The 16,549-nt window shown below is 52.5% G+C and overlaps 1 protein-coding gene across 1 annotated transcript in view; it reads left to right on the forward strand.

Annotated features, from left to right (window-relative positions):
* The window catches only part of LOC124512262 (uncharacterized), a 32,900-nt gene that overhangs the window by 388 nt on the left and 15,963 nt on the right, over positions 1-16,549 (forward strand). The window contains exon 2 of the mRNA XM_047079749.1: positions 1,344-3,080. Within this exon, the coding sequence (XP_046935705.1) occupies positions 1,344-2,303 (960 nt within the window). The 3' untranslated portion in view covers positions 2,304-3,080. The remainder of the gene's footprint in view (positions 1-1,343; positions 3,081-16,549) is intronic.

Here is a 16,549-nt window from a genome sequence, read left to right on the forward strand (position 1 = left end):
AGATAATATTTACTAGGGACACAATTTCAGCCTTGCAATCTATTGTTTTGCTTCCCTTGGAGCCAGTCTTTTAAAGATTCATTCCACTGCCAAAGCTGTCACCAGCTTGGCATATGACCCTTCTTCTGTGGGTCCTCCCACAGCTAATACAACTATTTCTTGTAAAAGGTTTTGAGATCCTCTAAAGAAAAGTACTGGGGCAGCACGTAAGATTACTGCTACATGGCCAGCTTATCCCTTGCTTTGGCCTTCGCACCAAGCCAATCCTGAAAAGCCCACTCAGCTGTTCTAGGTTTTCCCAGAAGAGCCACCTGGGCAAGAAAGGAGAGGCCCAGACTTGTTGGACATGGAAACTGTTCCAGCCCTTTCCTGGGACTGGGTGGGACAGGACAGACCCACAGGGGCAGGGCAGGAGGGAGGAGGCTCCTCCAGCAGGGGCCAGGCCCTGGGTACCCTGGCTCTATCTGATCTTCTCCCTACCCTGGGGCAATTGAGCGCTGGGCTTACAGCAAGGGTGACTTTCCAGAAAGGCCTGGAGGAAGGGTGTGGCCCCAGTGAAGAAGGAGGGAGAACATTACCCCCACCCCCCACCCCCGCCCCCCCCAGCAGGTCTTCAGTTCTCGGTGAAAGTCAGGTGTTGAAACCCTAACTCAAACCCACCATTTCCTGCCTCCTGCCTACAGGTCTTAGGCCAGGTGATGGCCATCTCTTTCTCCCACTGGGCAGAATGGGTGTGCGTGTGTCTCAGTGTGTTCCCTGGACTGACCAAGGCCAAGGTGGTCTTGAGGGAACAACGGCTAGCTTGTTCACACCAGGACAGCTTGACCTTGGCATCAAGGCGACCTCAACTTCAGTGGTGAGAATGGGAGGGGGGAAAGCAGTGCACAAACTGCCCATTTATCCTCACAGTGTCAGCCACTTTCCCACGGGAAACACTCACGGGCTCACCCTGCCCTCACACCCCAGTGCCCAAGAGCTAAACCGTGCTGCCCGTCAGGGGTCCTATCCCAGCCCCACAGCCCCGCAGCCTTTCCCTATTCTTTCGGCAGCCCTGGCCTAGGTACCCTTTCCCCGAATGCCCTTCCTCCATCGACTTCTCTGCCTGGAGAACTCCTTAGCGGACAACACCTGTCCCGAAGTCATCTCTTCCCTGAAGCCTGCCAATTTCCTCCTTTGACGCCTTCTTCTTAGGGCTCTCTTCTGTCCTCTGGGGAGAGAGCACGTGCAAAGCCGGTTGCCTGGGAGGCTCTGAGCCCCCAGCTTCCAGCCCCGTGCAAGTCTCCACCATTGCTCTCTGCCACTTCCCTGATCCAGCCTGAGTGCCCTGAATGTGTGGGGCCTAGCCTGACTGGACTTTTAGGGTCTCCGGGAGACGATGTCTAGCAACTGGGGCTTTCGGGTCCCTCTCGAGTTCCAGTGGCCTCCCCAGAGGTGGGCTGCTGACCAAGCAGGAAGTACCCAGGTCAGTGCCGGTGCACACCATCTGTGGCTTGTCTCAGCCTCACACCCGCCTTCTCTGGCTCATCTCTGAGGCACCGGGTTCCTCCTTTATCCCCCAGACTCCTCCACTGACCGCTCCCTGGCCTTTCTTGCTGAGTCAGCCCTCCGCTAATTGCCACCAGCTGGCCAGGCTGCCTTCCCGAGATGCAGCGGGCTGCCTGCACTTGGAAGCTGACTCTGGGTGGCCCAATGCTGGGGGAATTGGCATTGCTTCCCCCAGGGAAGGTTGGGGAGACATCCCAGGCAGGCCTGGGGGTAAGGTGAGGTGGGGAGAAAGGCCTAGGAGACTAGGGGAAGGGCCTGGGGGACACCAAGGGTTCCCCTTCTATTCTCATAGGCCTTTCTTTATAGTTGTGGTTCTCGATGAGGTGGGTGATTCCCTCTCCCCACCCTCACCTGCCCGGGGCATCTGGCAAGGTCTGGAGATATTTCTGGTTGTCACAGCCAGCAAGCGGAGGGGAGAGGCTACTGGCACTCAGAGCGTGGAGGCTGCAGATGCTGCTAAACATCCTGCAAGGCACAGCACAGCCTCCACGACAAAGGATTATTTGGTCCACAGTGTCAACAGCGCCGAGGTTGAAAGACCCCACTTTAGAGAAAAGAGGCTGGGGCTGGCTGGGACGGTGGGCTCGAGTGGGTTTTCGTTCGTTTGGGGGGTGATTGTTCTGAGGGCACCCGGGCAGCCTTCTCTGCCCCTTTTGGGTCCTCACGGGGAGCTCCTGTCTCTCTCCACTGGCTCCCATCCCGACCTCCACAGTCCAGGCGGGGGACAATTTCTACAGCCAGCAGATATTATATGCTGAGAAACACTCTTACCTTCCTTCATTTTGCTCCATATCAGCCCATAGTCTCGGAAAGGAAGCAAGGACTTTCTTCCCATTCTTCCAAAAACGTTGGACATAAAGGAGCCATTTTTTCTTTTATCGCCTGTATGATAATTATACTCACCACCACACACCGATTGCTTATTTTGCACCTGCAACTTCCACACACATGATATGTTATCGTTGTCACAACAATGCTATGAAATGGTCACTATTACTCCTTGGAAAAAAAAACCTAGCTGAGGTCCAGACCGGTTATGTAACTTGCCCCAGTCATGTAGGTAGAAGGGGTGCTGCTGAGATTGGGACCAAGTCTCTGGCCCCCAAATCGGTAATGGGACACCCCCAAAGATTTCTCCTGCAGGAGTCAGCATCATAGAGGAACTTTCTGTGTGAAAAGGACCACAGGGCCTCTTGTATCTGCCAGAACTGTATGGGTATGGGTAGGGGCGACCAGGAGAGAGGCTTTGGGCCCCTAGGAAAGAGGAGGCTACCAGAGGACACGACCGATTCCCGGAAGGGGTGACTAATGCTGCCATGAGTCAGCCTGGGCCTGGAAAGGGTCCTTTTCCTTCTCGGGGGGCCTATGCTCTCTAGCCCTGGGGTGGATCAGGTGAAGGACCAGATGCCCCTCCCAGAGAGCAGTGGTCTGGCCCTCGTCTATCCAGGCATCGTCCGGGGAGCTCTTGCTGGGCTGCTGACTGCTGCTGGAGCTTGGAGGCTGCAGGAGGCAGGCGGTAAACAGGAAATGGTTAAGTAAGAGCAGGTGGAACATGCCGGGTGCTGGAGCAGGGCAGGAAATAGCTAAGCGGCTGAATGGACTCAAAAGAATGCTCTGCCCTCCTCCCTGAGGCTTTGGCCAAGGGCTGTCCACCCACCCCTCCCTGCCCTGCACTGAGAGGCGCGTAGCCCAGCAGCCGCCTGACCCCCCACCGACCTCCTCCGTTCTGCTGGGGCTGGGAGGTGCTGGGAGGAGAGGGTCCAGGGTACCAGAAAGCCCAGCGGGGACTGATAGGGCGAGAAGGAGGGGGTTCCTTCCCTTCAGGGTTGTGAGCCGGTCCCATCTCCAGGGGGGGCCCGGGTGTGAGGGGTTGGGGGTGGGCAGGCTCTCCAGGCCCCAGAGGTTGTTTTCCTCCTCCTGGTTCTTTGTTCCCTAGGCGGCCCTTTGTATTGACTGGGGCTCCTACCCTGGGCTGCACCAGAACAGCAACAGTGGCCTGGGATCTGGACAGAAAAGGCTGGGCGCCCCAGGGTGCTCTCCTGCTCTCCCCTTTGCTCCTTATAGCGGTGGGTGCCCCGGAAGAGGGGTGACGCTCTCCTCCAAGGTGAGATGAGGAGCCTGGGGTCAAGAAGTTGAGTGGCTCACGCAGGGAAAGGGAGCTGGGGCCTGAACCCCCCTTTTGCCTCCATGACCTTCCCCTGCCCCCCTCTGCACTTCGGTGCCTCTCCTGTCGAGAGAATTGTCTTCTCTCTGCCCTGGAGTAAAATCAGTGGTGCTCTGGGTATTCTTTTGACCCCTTTCTCGGGGGACCTACCCTCATGGGCAAACAGGGCTCTGCTTCCCAAGGGTCCTCTTGCAAGTGGGCTTCTCCACCCAGCAAATGGTCCCAATGCTCTGGTGTTGAAGTGTCACTGACACATCACTGAGGACTCCGGGGCATCCAGGTATGAATGCCAAGCCCAGGCCTCAGCAGGAAGGATTCTCTGGGTACCTGACGGGTACACAGGGACACTGAGGCAGGTGTAGCCTGTTCCCAGTGCTGGTTGTTCCTTTTCCCCACCACATGGCTCCTGGGTCCAGCAGTCTTGCAATGGGGAGTTGAAGGACTTAGCTCCTGCCTGAGGGTTGGGGGAGCTGTTTTTCAGACAGCGGTGGATGTCAAGGGTATCTCAATCCCCAAATAATGGTAATGACCCAAGGTTCTATTTATTTACAGCCAGTATATATTTAAGCATGTACATGTATTTATTGATACATGGATTGACTCATATAATGCCTACAGCAACCCAAAGAAGAGGCACTTTGTTATTCCCATTTTACAGATGAGGACACTGAGGCATAGAGAAGGGAAGTAGCCTGCCCTAGTGGTAGGGCAGCAGTGGGCTCAGGTACTTTGAATTCAGACCTGGGCAGCTGGGTCTGGCCCACACTCTGGCCGCTATGCTGTATTGCTTGTGCGGGAGCCTTTGGAGGAAGCCATGTCTGTTCTCCTCGATGTCCCTCGTAAGATCCCTATTCTTTTTTTTTTTTTATTTAAAAAAAATTTTTTTAATGTTTTATTTATTTTTGAGACAGGGAGAGACAGAGCATGAACAGGGGAGGGTCAGAGAGAGGGAGACACAGAATCTGAAACAGGCTCCAGGCTCTGAGCTGTCAGCACAGAGCCCGACGTGGGGCTCGAACTCACGGACCGTGAGATCATGACCTGAGCCAAAGTTGGCATCTTAACCGACTGAGCCACCCAGGCGCCCCAAGATCGCTATTCTTTAGGAAAAATTCCTTGTCTCTCAGGAGCCAGAATTTCCTGAACATCCTTCAATATATCTGAGGCTCTCTAGGTCTCTGATTAAGAACACAAGAAAAGAGAAGGAGAAAATAGCCGAAAAGCTCGTCACCTCTCCAGGCTGGGCCATGAGCATGGCATCTTCCACCCGCCACTGTTTTGGGGCACGGGGGAAATTCTGCCATCAATTCTGTTCATTCAAGAGCCGTGTGTTGGCACCAACTTTGTGCCAGGCCCTGGGCTGGGCACCGGGAGGAGCCAGTTAAGGTAGACACACTGTGTGCCCTGGGGTGTTGGTGGTAGCAGAAGACTCATTTCGTGTGTCTATTGATTGAATGTGGTAGATGCTCAGATAGAGGGAAGGGTGCAGGTGGGGAGCGTGGAAGCAGAGAATTGGCACTCGGCCAGCCTGGGAAGTCAGAGAAGTTGTCCTGCAGGTGAACAGGCTTAGCTGAACCTTGAAGGATGATCCAGGTTAACCTGGAGGAAGAAGAGGGGTGGGTGTGGGTGGCAGGGGTGAGGCCCTCCAGGCAGAGGTGACAGTGCAGGCAAAGGCGTGGAGGCCTGACATGCTGATGAAAGCAGAGCACAGAAGCACTTCAGCACTGCTGGAGGCAGAGCGACAGGAGAGGAGTCGGTGGCATTGGTATCACAGGGCCAGCGAGGCCACATCAGGGCCCTGGAACTTTGTCAGCCTCTGCCTCCTGGCCTGGAAGACCCCTGCAAAGAGAAGGGACTTGGGGGGGAAATAGTGGCAAGAAAAGGACTCACACTGTTTCAAGAGTTACTATGAAGCTACAGTAATCAAACAGTAATCAAACAAAGAGAATTCAATGGGGGAAAGGATAGTCTTTTGAAACGAAAATGGTGCTAGAAAACTTGGACATCCATAATGGGAAAAAAAAGGCCTTGGCTTATAACTCAAAAAATATGAAAGACAAAAACATAGAAGGTATGAAAGAAACAGCCTAAAAGTACAAAAGAAGAAAACACAGGAGAAAAATCTCTGTGACTTGGGGTAGATAAAGATTCTTGGTTATGACACCAGAGGCACAATCTAGAAAGGAAAAAGTGGACCAATTAGACTTAACCCAAATTAAAAACTTTTGGTTTTCGAAAGACACTGTTAGGAAAATGAAAAGACAAACCACAGACTGGGAAAAAATGTTTGCAAAATCTGTATCTGACAGAAAGGACCTATATTTAGTATATATAAAAAAAATTCCCCAAACTCAGTAGTAAGAAAACAGTTCCATTTTTGAAATGGGCAGAATATTTGGACACAAATTTCACCACAGAAAAAATACGGATGGCAAATAAACACACGAAAAGATGTTTAACATCATTAATCGCTAAATTAAAATCATAATGAGAATCCACTATATATATACCTTTTAGAATGGCTAAGATTAGGGGTGCCTGGGTGGCTCATTTTGGTGTGTGGGACCCTTGGTTTGGGCTCAGGTCATGATCTCATGGTTCATGAGTTTGAGCCCCGCATCGGGCTCTGTGCTGACAGGGTGGAGCCTGCTTGGGTTTCTCTCTCTCTCTGCCCCCTCCCCTGCTTGTTCTCTCTCTTTCAAAATAAATAAATAAACTTAAAATAAAATAGATGGATTTTACCATATGTAAATTATATCTTAATAAACCTGACTTAAAAAAAACCACAGTGCATTAGGTTATAGAACTTCATCTGATAACTCAGTTCTAGGTCTGGGAGCTGGGGAGACTTACCTCAGGACCAGTTCCTGATGGCCATTCTGCCTCCTCAGACCCCACCCCAACCCTGAGAGCCTCAGCAAGCTCTGGCAGAAGCCTTGCTCTTTGTGATTTCAGAGGGCTGGTAGGGGAACCATTAATGAACCCCTCCTCTGGAGTGTTGTGGTCCTTGTTTTTACTAAATGCAAATGCCCCGGGGAGGGTGAATAGCTTAAGTTGAGGGAGGCTCTGGCAGAATGAGAGAGGGGGATGGCAGGATGGAAAGGGAGACAGTTTCCAAGAGGTTGGAGAAGGGTGGGGGTGAGGGTGGGGGTGGAGGTAGGGGTAGGAATTAAGTGTTCAGCTTGGTTGGTGGCACTGGGCTGTACCCATGCATTGTGAGCATGGCGGGGGTGAGGGACTAGAAGCTACATGGAGGGTAGACCCCCCCTCATTGTTTTGGCTTAGTATGCAAAATTCTCTTTCCCCACCTGGCAACCACAGCCCCTGCCTGGGGTTCCTTCCCCGGCACCTTCTTCCTCCACTTCCTAACCATCCAATCCCAAGTACTGGTTACCCAGGCAGGTTGGGGGGATGATTTCCTTATAGCATCCAAACACAAAAGACCTCAGCATCCTCTCACCCGCATATTTCCGCTCCTTTGGGTCCTTCAGGGTTCAGCTCACCTTAGGCATTTCTGTCTTGTTGGAAATTTCCTTGCTGAGAGGAACAGAAGGTCTGAGCAGGCATCGGGGGCCCCAGGCCTCAGTGGTCTTGTGATGCAAAGTATGGGGTGGGAGGATTGGTTGGGGCATCTGCTCGGCTTGTATTTGTTTCTACAGCATTCTCTGCAAATGTGTTATTGACTTTCCCACCACAGGGCCTTTGCACACGCTGTTCTCTCTCTCTAGGGCTTCGCGCTTTCTGAAGTTTAACTCCCCCTAACCACCATTGACTATGTCTTACTGTGTGCATGGTATGGAGAATGCAGAAAGAAATAAGACTAGTCTTTTTATGGTAAGAAAGACCTTGGCCTCTGGAGGTGGTGGTAATAACAACGGCAGAGGCAACAAGAAAGGCAGGACCACTGAAGGAGGGGGTCACCCTGTGTCAAGCATTTATACATACAGTGTCATTCAAAACTTACAACAGTCCGGAACGCCTGTCATTACTGTTATTCCCATTTTCTGAGGACACTGAAGTTCACAGAGGTGAAGTCGTTTGTTGAGCTGGCACTTGGCAGGGTTGGGACTCAGGGCCAGGCCTCTGGCTCTTCAAAGCCATGTTTCTGACCATAGCAGCTTCTCACCCTCTGCCCCACGTGGAGAAAAGTCACCATTCAAGTCCAACTCCACCCTGGCAGGTCTTCAAGTTGATCTGCATTGGAAGGAGTGAAAAACGAAGAGAATGCTGGTCTATCCCATGGGGTGCAGGCCGTAGCTGGAGATGCCAGCCCAAGACTGGGCAAAGGGGGGGCTGGGCACGGATGCTGCACACCCTGGCCAGCCGGCCCCCACCAGCCCTGCAGAACCCTTCCCACTCAGCGTATTCACAGGGGACATTTTCCCAAGGTGTGAAATACAGGACTGCCTGTTCAGGGGGACCAGAGGCTTTGGGAAGGCATTCCGAGGATGAGCCTCCCTGACTCGGTGCTCTTGCATTGCATAGTTTGGACAGAGGGAAGGCTTATACTTGATGTTGAGCCCATAACAGACCGATAAGTCATGCTTGGGCTCCCAAAGTCCTGGTTGGGCTCTGCTGTCTAGGAAACCAAAGCTGATCATTCATGAATAATGTGGGCGTGACATTGTGTAACAGGGCTGGTTGATGGGCTGGGGGGGTGACTCATTTCTGGAGGCCTTGAATCAGACCACTGTTATTTCCTTTGGCTTCCAGTGGACCTAACCCAGACTCCCCTAAACACCTACCTGCCTCAGTCACTGAATCAGAGATGTGGGCTCTGGGAGGCTGTGGAGAGCTGTGGCCTTAACGCGGGCCAAGGCCAGTTAGAGAAAGATGCTAAGAGGTGACGTTACAGGCTTCACAGAGGGGCTGGTGGGAAAACCCAGGAAGAGGGGGCTTGATCCAGGTGAGGGTATAGATATTAAGACCCCACAGGGCAGAAGGGAGTGCAGGGTTTTGGTTGGAGCCAAGAGAGCTCAGAGGGAAAAGAGACAAAATGTGATCCTTGAGAAAGATTAGACTCTCTTTTCTCTCCTCCTCTACCCTCCTCTCATGAGCCGGAGGGAGGGGAAGCAGAACTAAGAAGAGTCTCCAGATAAAGGCAGCCTTTGGAGAGGATGGGGCTTCATGCCTGCATTGCAGCTGTCTTGAAAATGTCCCCGAGTGAGACCTGAGCAGACGGAGCCTGGAGCTGGTGAACTGAATGCCTGTGTGGGGCCGTCAGGCCACCTGCAAGCAGGGGCTCCCACAGGAGCAAAGCAGGGTGACCCTCGTCCTGGGGTAGCTCCCTGAGGGCAGGGTGGAGTCTTGTCTTCTCAGTGCCTTCCTCCCTCCCTCCCTCTCTCCCTTCCTGCACACCATCAGTGCATCACGAGCTTTGGACCCAATAAGCAAAAGCTCATCAAGAAGAGGCCCAGAAGAGGGCAATGGAGGAAGATACTGGAAGGGTGACTCTGCAGCAGTCACCAGGCTGAAGATGCCCTTGGAGCCAAGTGCAGAGGCCAAGAGGGACAGTTGACAAACTGTGCAAGTCCAAGTGGAAGGTGCCAGGCCACACACAGTGTCCCGTTATGGTCAGGAATGGTGCCCGGCTTTCAGGTCAGGATCTCTCAGTTCGTTGGATCGAGGCCAGCGTTGGGCTCTGCGCTGACATCATGGAGCCTGCTTGCGATTCTCTCTCCCTCTCTCCCTCTGCCCCTCCGCTGCTTGAGTGCACTCTCTCTCTCTCAATAAACAAACAAGCAAACAAACTGAAAAAAAAAAAAAAAAAAAAAAGGAACGGTGCCCGGCTTTAAGCAAACTCGGGATATGTGGTAATTATCCAAATTATCTAGATTGTATGAAAAACACTGTACAAAAATGGACCCCTCCTGAGACATCTAAAATTATTACTTGAATTGTGCCATTTTAGCACCCAGACAGCTTTGGGGGAACATATCTAATGCATGAAGCCTGTTGTGGTCACAGAAAATGGACGAATGACAGGTTATTTAACTCCTGGGTCTTTGTTTCGCTACCCATCTCATTCTGGGATCTCAGAAGCCTCACGCCCAGGACAGTTTGCTCCACAGAGAGCCTGGACCCCCTCTAGATGACACAGGCTGCAGAAATGGGGGTTGTGGGCATATGGTCCACAGGCTGGACCTGGGCTGGGAGGTCTATACGCGCTGCAGCAGGAAGCTGAAACGCTGACAGGGTAGGTAGGCTTCCTTGCTTTGGGGCACCAGCCCAGGCTGGAAGGGACTTAGGGAGCCTTGTGCCACCCCTTCTGGAGAGTTCCTCCTCCTGTAAGATTGTAAAGGCTGCTCTGTGGCTGTGTGGCCTCGGGCAGCATGGTCTGCTCCTGCTCCTTCCCACCCCCTGTCTATATACACTGCCAAGCCCTGTGTAGTTTACCTGTCTCCCTCACCTCTTTTCTGGGAGAGAGGCGGTTCCATTCATGGGTTGTACTGATGATCGAATCCAAGGGGTTGGAGAGAGGAGTACTTTCTGAGAGAGGCCTCTGGGAGAACAGCCCATCTGACTCAGTGTTTCCTGGTGGAGCGGGGTAAACAAAGCAGGGTCTGAGCACAGGTCGTCATACAAAGAAGCCAGAGGTGAGGGTCAACAGGACGGTGTGGGTTAGAACACAGCATTCTACTCTCTTTCCCTACATTGTTCCCTACCTTCCTTGGCCCCTCTTGGCTGTATCCTCTGAAGCTTGGCCACAACTCCCAGGTTCCTTGGTGTGGTATCCACAGCCTTGCCCCCTGCCCTCGCAGGCTGATCTCCCAACGCCTCCCTCCACACTCTCATGTGCTGGCCATCCCCATCCACCTCATCTGGGCGCCAGTGGTGGGCTTGGGCGCCTCCAGGCCTTTGCACCTGCTGTTCCCTCAGCCTGAAACACACTTGTTTCTCTGACAAGCCATTCGTCTTTCAAACCCAAATCAAATCTCCCTATCTGGAGTCTTCCCTGGATCCCCACAGACAGGGTTAGGCAGCCTCAGGGAGAGTTGCCAGCCTCACTGAGAGATGGTTGACCTTGCTGCACTGTAATTAATCGTTGGCCCTACAGTCTGATGCCCCCATCAGAGTCATTCTCCCCTCAGGAGCGCCTGCTGCATCTGGCAGTAGTAAGCCCTCAAGAAACGGTCCTGTGAATGAATGAATAAATGAATGAACGAACTAGTGGCAGCTTGAGAAAAGGAAACAGAGATGTCGCCTTCATGGGGAAACCTGCTTCTGGGAACCTTATTTGGGGTGTCCTCTCTAGCGGTGGGCTGCTTCAGGCACCGCTTCTCCTCCTCCTGCCCTCAGGGCAGAGAAGTTTCTCAAGATGCTGTGCCACCTGCCCCACCTCCTCCAGGGACTTCTTCCTCGCTGCTTGCTGGTGGCTCTGCTGGTCAGTCCAAGGCAGCACTTGTACATTTGTTGGGGACTTACTGCCCAAGAAAGCCTGGGAATCTGGTGTGGGTTAGATGGGAGGAAGGACCTTACTCTCTGCAGTGAGACTGGAGAGGAATGCCCAGATGTTGCAGCAAGCAGACAGGAAGGGGAGGTTCCGCGGGGGGGGGGGGGAGGGTTGGTGGGGGGAAATTGGGAAATCTTAAGGACAATTGATTGAGCTGAGGTTGGGCAGGAGGGGACTTGGGGGGTGGTGGCAGGGCTGGGGAGGAAGGGAGTGAATGTGTGGGGCTGGAAGTGGGAAGGGAAGGTGTTGGTGAGGTTTCACTGGGAGGGAAGAAGGGAACCAGAATGCAGGTGGCTCAGAGGCCCAGCTCTGCAGCAGCTGAATATTCAATGGCCGCAAAGATTCGGAGGGAGAGCTGGAAAGAGGAAATGAATCAGGGAAGCACAGGGGCCGGGATCTTAGTGGAGGGCAGCATAGTTTGGAAGTGCTAACTGCCCGAGAGGTTGCAGGGCCCATTGGCAGAGGAGCCGGAAATAGACTTTAGGACACTGCCAGGCCAGTAATGGTTCTGGATATTCTCCCTTTTCCTCACAACAGGGCCTTCTGGGAACCTGAGGGATTTGGGTCTAGCCCCCTGAGGGATTGCCGCCCCACACTGCTGAGGAGTGCCAGCGGCCTGTTTCCTCACCTGCCCCCCTCCCCTCACCCCCCCCCCCCCCCCCCCCGCACTCCCCCTCCTCAGCAGTTTATATACTAATAGCCCACAGCACCCCAGGAGGGGGCGAACGGGGGTCCATTTGTTTTTCCAGAGTTTGACCTCTGGGTAAAACTCTTCCCCCAAAATGTGCCGGTTTAAGTGAAAGCGATAAATCAGCCCCTTTGAAATGCAGAAGCAGCTTGGGGAAGCCCCCTTTGATATGCAGCTTGGAAACGGGGCACTTAAAACCTGGGTTAATTCTCCAGCTTTATTGGAGGCCGAGAAAGGGAAGAGGAGGAAACCCAGGGCCAGTCATTAAGTCTGGGGCACTTGAAAGGCCCGGGGCAGGGGCCGAGCGGCCGCAAAGAGATCACGAAGGCGCAGCGGCCCTGGGAAAAGCATCTCTGTCCGCGACAAACTCTAATCCCGGTTCCCACCCAGACAGATGAGACGCGGGGGGCGGAGGGTGGGGGGAAGCGGTGGAGAGGAGGGGCGGGCAGGCCCGAGGCTCCCGAGGATGGGGAGGCGGTTGCTATGGAAACCGAGCCGGGGCGCCACAGAGGAGAAAGCCAAGGGCCAACTTGGCAATTTCCTGAAAGAAGCTGAAAATTTGAGGGAGTCTGTGTCTCAGTCCCTGGGCTCTCAGAGGCCGGGGGGCTGCAGCCCCACCACAGGAGCCAGGCGGGTGGCTTCCCTGCTGCTGCCTCTGGGGGCCCTGGTCTGGGCCCTTCATTAGAAACATCTGCTCCTGGTGGCAATCCCAGGGCGGCCTGAGGGCTCCGTGAAGTTTTCAGGCAGGGCTGGGGCGGTGGGGACACACGACATCCACATGGCACTTCCAGAGTGGGGAGAGGCTGAGTGAGGAGACACGAGAGGCCCTGACACCACTCGGTGCCAATGAGGTGACCCTGCCTCCTGGCTTTCAGGATGGTTCCCACTGCTGTCCCCACCAGTGATGAGCCCATGTCTTGTTCGTGTCAGGCAGAACACTCCAATGTGAGGCTGGGGAAAGCAGTCTGGTGACTCCGTAGGGGCATTCCCTAGGGCTTCTGAAATGTAGTGCCCATGGCTGGTGGCCAGTCCTGCCTCCTCCAAATGGCCGTGGCCACTGCTGTGGCCTGTGGCCTGTGGGTGGGAAGAGTGGGAGACAATTTGGTTGTTGCCTTTTCACCCCTGCTCTGCTTGGTAATTTTTTGTTGTGTGTTGTTTTTGAAGGGGGAGGTAGGTGGGTGGTGCAGGATGAGAACCAAAAAAGTAAAATCCTGACCCTTCAGAGCTTGGTCCTCCCATTTCAGACAGGCCAGGGTGGACGTCGGCTGATAGGCTTTTGTTAACACGCTTTCGCCCTCTGACCTTGGGGTGCTGAGTTCTGAGGAATGAATGCACTCATCCAGCATTGCCCCACACAGGTCCTGGCTCAGTGGGCTCGGGGTGTGCATACAGAGAAGCTCGGCCAGTGGCAGAGGTCTTTTCTGAGCCCCCAACACATCTCCCCCATTCCTCCCTCATTGCAGGAATCCAGAACCCATGTCTATTTGGAGGAGTTTCACCCGTAAGTGCGCCTCCCACTCAGATACCAGCCCACCTTGGGCCAAGCAGGGCCTGGTGGGGTGGGGGTGGGGTGTGTGTGTGTGCTAGGATCTCCCAAAGCCTTTTCTTGTGTTTGAACAACATGCTTATGATTGTAGGCCTATCGCAGGTCTCAGGCAAGGAGTCGACTAAATCCATCGCAGAAATGACTCACTTTAAACTCTTAACAGGGCAGGCTGAGAGCCCCTGGAAGGGAAGAGCAAAGCAGGGATTTTTCTGTCTGCCACTCCCCACCGCTGAAGGACATGAGGGAGAAGGGGCAAAGAACTGGGCCCAGCTCTCATAGAGCTTCTGCCCACCTCCAAGTTCCTGTCCTGCCCTTGGCGTGGCCAAGAGGAGGGAGGCTTCCCGGTGCCATTTTATCGTGCCTCTCTCTGGACTAATCACCTTTAGTCTCCAGATTAAATAAAATTAAGCAACTCTGGAGCGTTTCACCAGGGTTACAGCAGCAGGAGCTGGAATACACAAGCCAGCTCCATGGCTTTCTAGAACTCCAGGGGAGAGGCACCATTTTGTTCTCTCTTCCTCCTCAACTGCAGGGAAGGAGGGGCTGGGGAAAGGGGGGTGGGGAGTCACGCTCACAGAATGCCTGCTTGGAAGCAGAGCCAAGGGGGGTTAAAAAATTCGGGGAGGACAACTGGAGATACAGTCCACTGAAGGCCCCACAGACAAAGGGAAAGACGATGGAAAAAGAGGAGGTACGTGGGTCCAGAAAAAAGGAAGGCAGGAGAGAAAAGGCAGACCACAGTGGCTGGGGGAATGTCAGAGCCAACCCCTGGTCAAAGGCCAAATTCATTTTGTCTGAGGTGTTGCTGGGAAAAAGGCCGGTGGTGGTGATGGTGGGGTGTGTGTGTGTGTGTGTGTGTGTGCCTGCCTTTGTGTGTGCATGAGACAGGAGCCTGTGTACCTACACACACACACACACACACACACACACACAGCTATTGGGTAGGTCTGTGCCAGAAGCTGCTGCATTCCTCTTAACCCCAAAGCCAGCCCTCTTTCCAAAACGCTTTCTCATTATTCGCAGGCACATTTCCCCCCACCACACTCGGCTCTTGTTTCTATATTTCTATGTGCTTGCTGCACTCGAGACTCTTCCCTGCTCTGTAATGCAACTGTAGAAACACCTGCATTTTATTAATGCTGCCTGGAGCCGGGTAGGGCTGGGCCCCTCTGCTCTCACCCCCTGCTCTCCTTCTCCACCACGCTCAGTGAAGCAAAGCACCAGCGTTAACCCTGTGTGGCTGGGTCTCTGTCCCAGAGCCCTGGGTACCCTGAGGGGTGCAGACTGTGAGAAGAGGGGGTGACCTGCAACGTCCCTGAGCTGACTTAGCATGCGTTCGGGAACCGCCCCGACTCCCTGCTTTCCTTGTCCTAAACTTCTGATCTATTTCTCTTATCACTGCTCCTCAGTTTCTCTCTCCAGAATGTGAGGACACCATTTTGTCTTGAAAGGAATCCTGGCAAACTTCTAAGAGAAACTCCTTAAGAAGCCTGGCCCTTTAAGTATCTACTCCATCCTCTTGAGGAGCCATTGAGACTAAACCATTCCAGAAAAATAGCTGCTTTCCTCTTTAAAATATTTTAAATAAGGAAAGCATAAAGAATAAAAATGGCCCATAATCCTATCACCCCGAGAGTCCTGTTAACATTTTTTTTTAATGCAATACACGCACGTGGCTAAAACAGAAAAGCTACGAGGTATAACATGAAACTTAAGTTTTTCTTCCCTCAGACCACAGTTGTTCCTCCCAAAGGTAATAATCATTAACAGTTTCTTGTGGATCCTTCCAGGGAAAGAATTTGGGTATACATTGACATCTTGGTTTTTTTTTTTTTTTAATTAAAAAAAAAGTCTGGAATTCTTGCCATATCAGCACATGGAGAACCCCTTTGTTCTTTTTAATGGTTACATGTTAATTTGTAGTATGGCTGCACCATAACTTATTAACCAGTCTCCTAGTAATGGGCTCGGAGGCTGCTTCCAGTTTATAAACTTACAAACATGGCTGTAGTGAGGATCTTTGGACACATGCCTTGGGTATACGTGAATGAGTATATAAGCAGGGAGATTCCTACCAGGGCAGTTGCTGAATCAAAGGATGTGTTTATTTAGCATTTGTCTACTCTTTTTTAAAAAGAGGTGTTTTTTTTTTTTCCCTGCCCTTCTCCATTTTTTTTTTCTTTCTGTCAGGCAAACTCCTGGTCCTCAGAATCTGGCCCAAATTTCATCTCCCATGTGAGGCCCTCCCTGATTGATCTGGGAGCCTGCTGGCATCCTCTTCCACGCTTCCTTAACTCCCTTACCTAAGCCTTATTGTAATTCAATTTTTTAAAGTGTTTGCTCTCCACACAGGATTGCAATATGAGCGCATTGACATCTTTTCTCTTGGAGCACAATGCTTTTGTCTCTTGAAAATTTTTCTTGGGGGGGCACCTGGGTGGCTCATTTGGTTAAGTGTCTGACTTTTGATTTTGGTTCAGGTCATGATCTCATAGTTTGTGAGTTTGAGCCCCGCATTGGGCTCTGCCCTGACAGTGCAGAGCCTGCTTAGGATTCTCTCTCTCTCTCTCTCTGTGTCTCTCTCTCTCTGCACCTCCCCTGATCATGCTCTGAATCTCTCTCTCTCTCTCTCTCTCAAAATAAATAAATACACATTAAAAAAAATTGGAGGCACTTGGGTGGCACAGTTGATTGGGCATCTGACTCTTGATTTTGGCTCAGGTCATGATCTAACAGTTCGAGCCCCTGTCGGGCTCTGTGCTCACAGCACAGAGCCTACTTAGGATTCTGTCTCCCTCTCTCTCTGCCCCTCCCCTGCTCACAAGCTCACTCTCTCTCTCGAAAAATAAGTAAATGAACATTTAAAACATTTTTTTCTTTGTGCGATTGCATTCTTGGGTATATACCCAAAAGACCTGAAAGCAGGGACTTGAATAGATGTTTGTACGCCCATGTCCATAGTAGCACTATTCACAGTAGCCAAAAAGTAGAAACAACCCAAGTGCCCATTGACAGGTGAAGGGATGAAATGTACAGTAGTCTCCCTTAGCTGCTGTTTTGTTTTCCATGGTTTCAGTTGTCTGTGGCCAGTTGTCTAGAAACAGATGATACTCCTGATGTATCTTCAGGGGGTCGGTAGTAGCCTAACACTGC

Source organism: Lynx rufus, unplaced genomic scaffold (genome assembly GCF_022079265.1).
Source record: "Lynx rufus isolate CCGP_SWC_20201006 ecotype Redwood Valley unplaced genomic scaffold, mLynRuf1.p SCAF_17, whole genome shotgun sequence".
Lineage (NCBI taxonomy): Eukaryota > Metazoa > Chordata > Mammalia > Carnivora > Felidae > Lynx > Lynx rufus.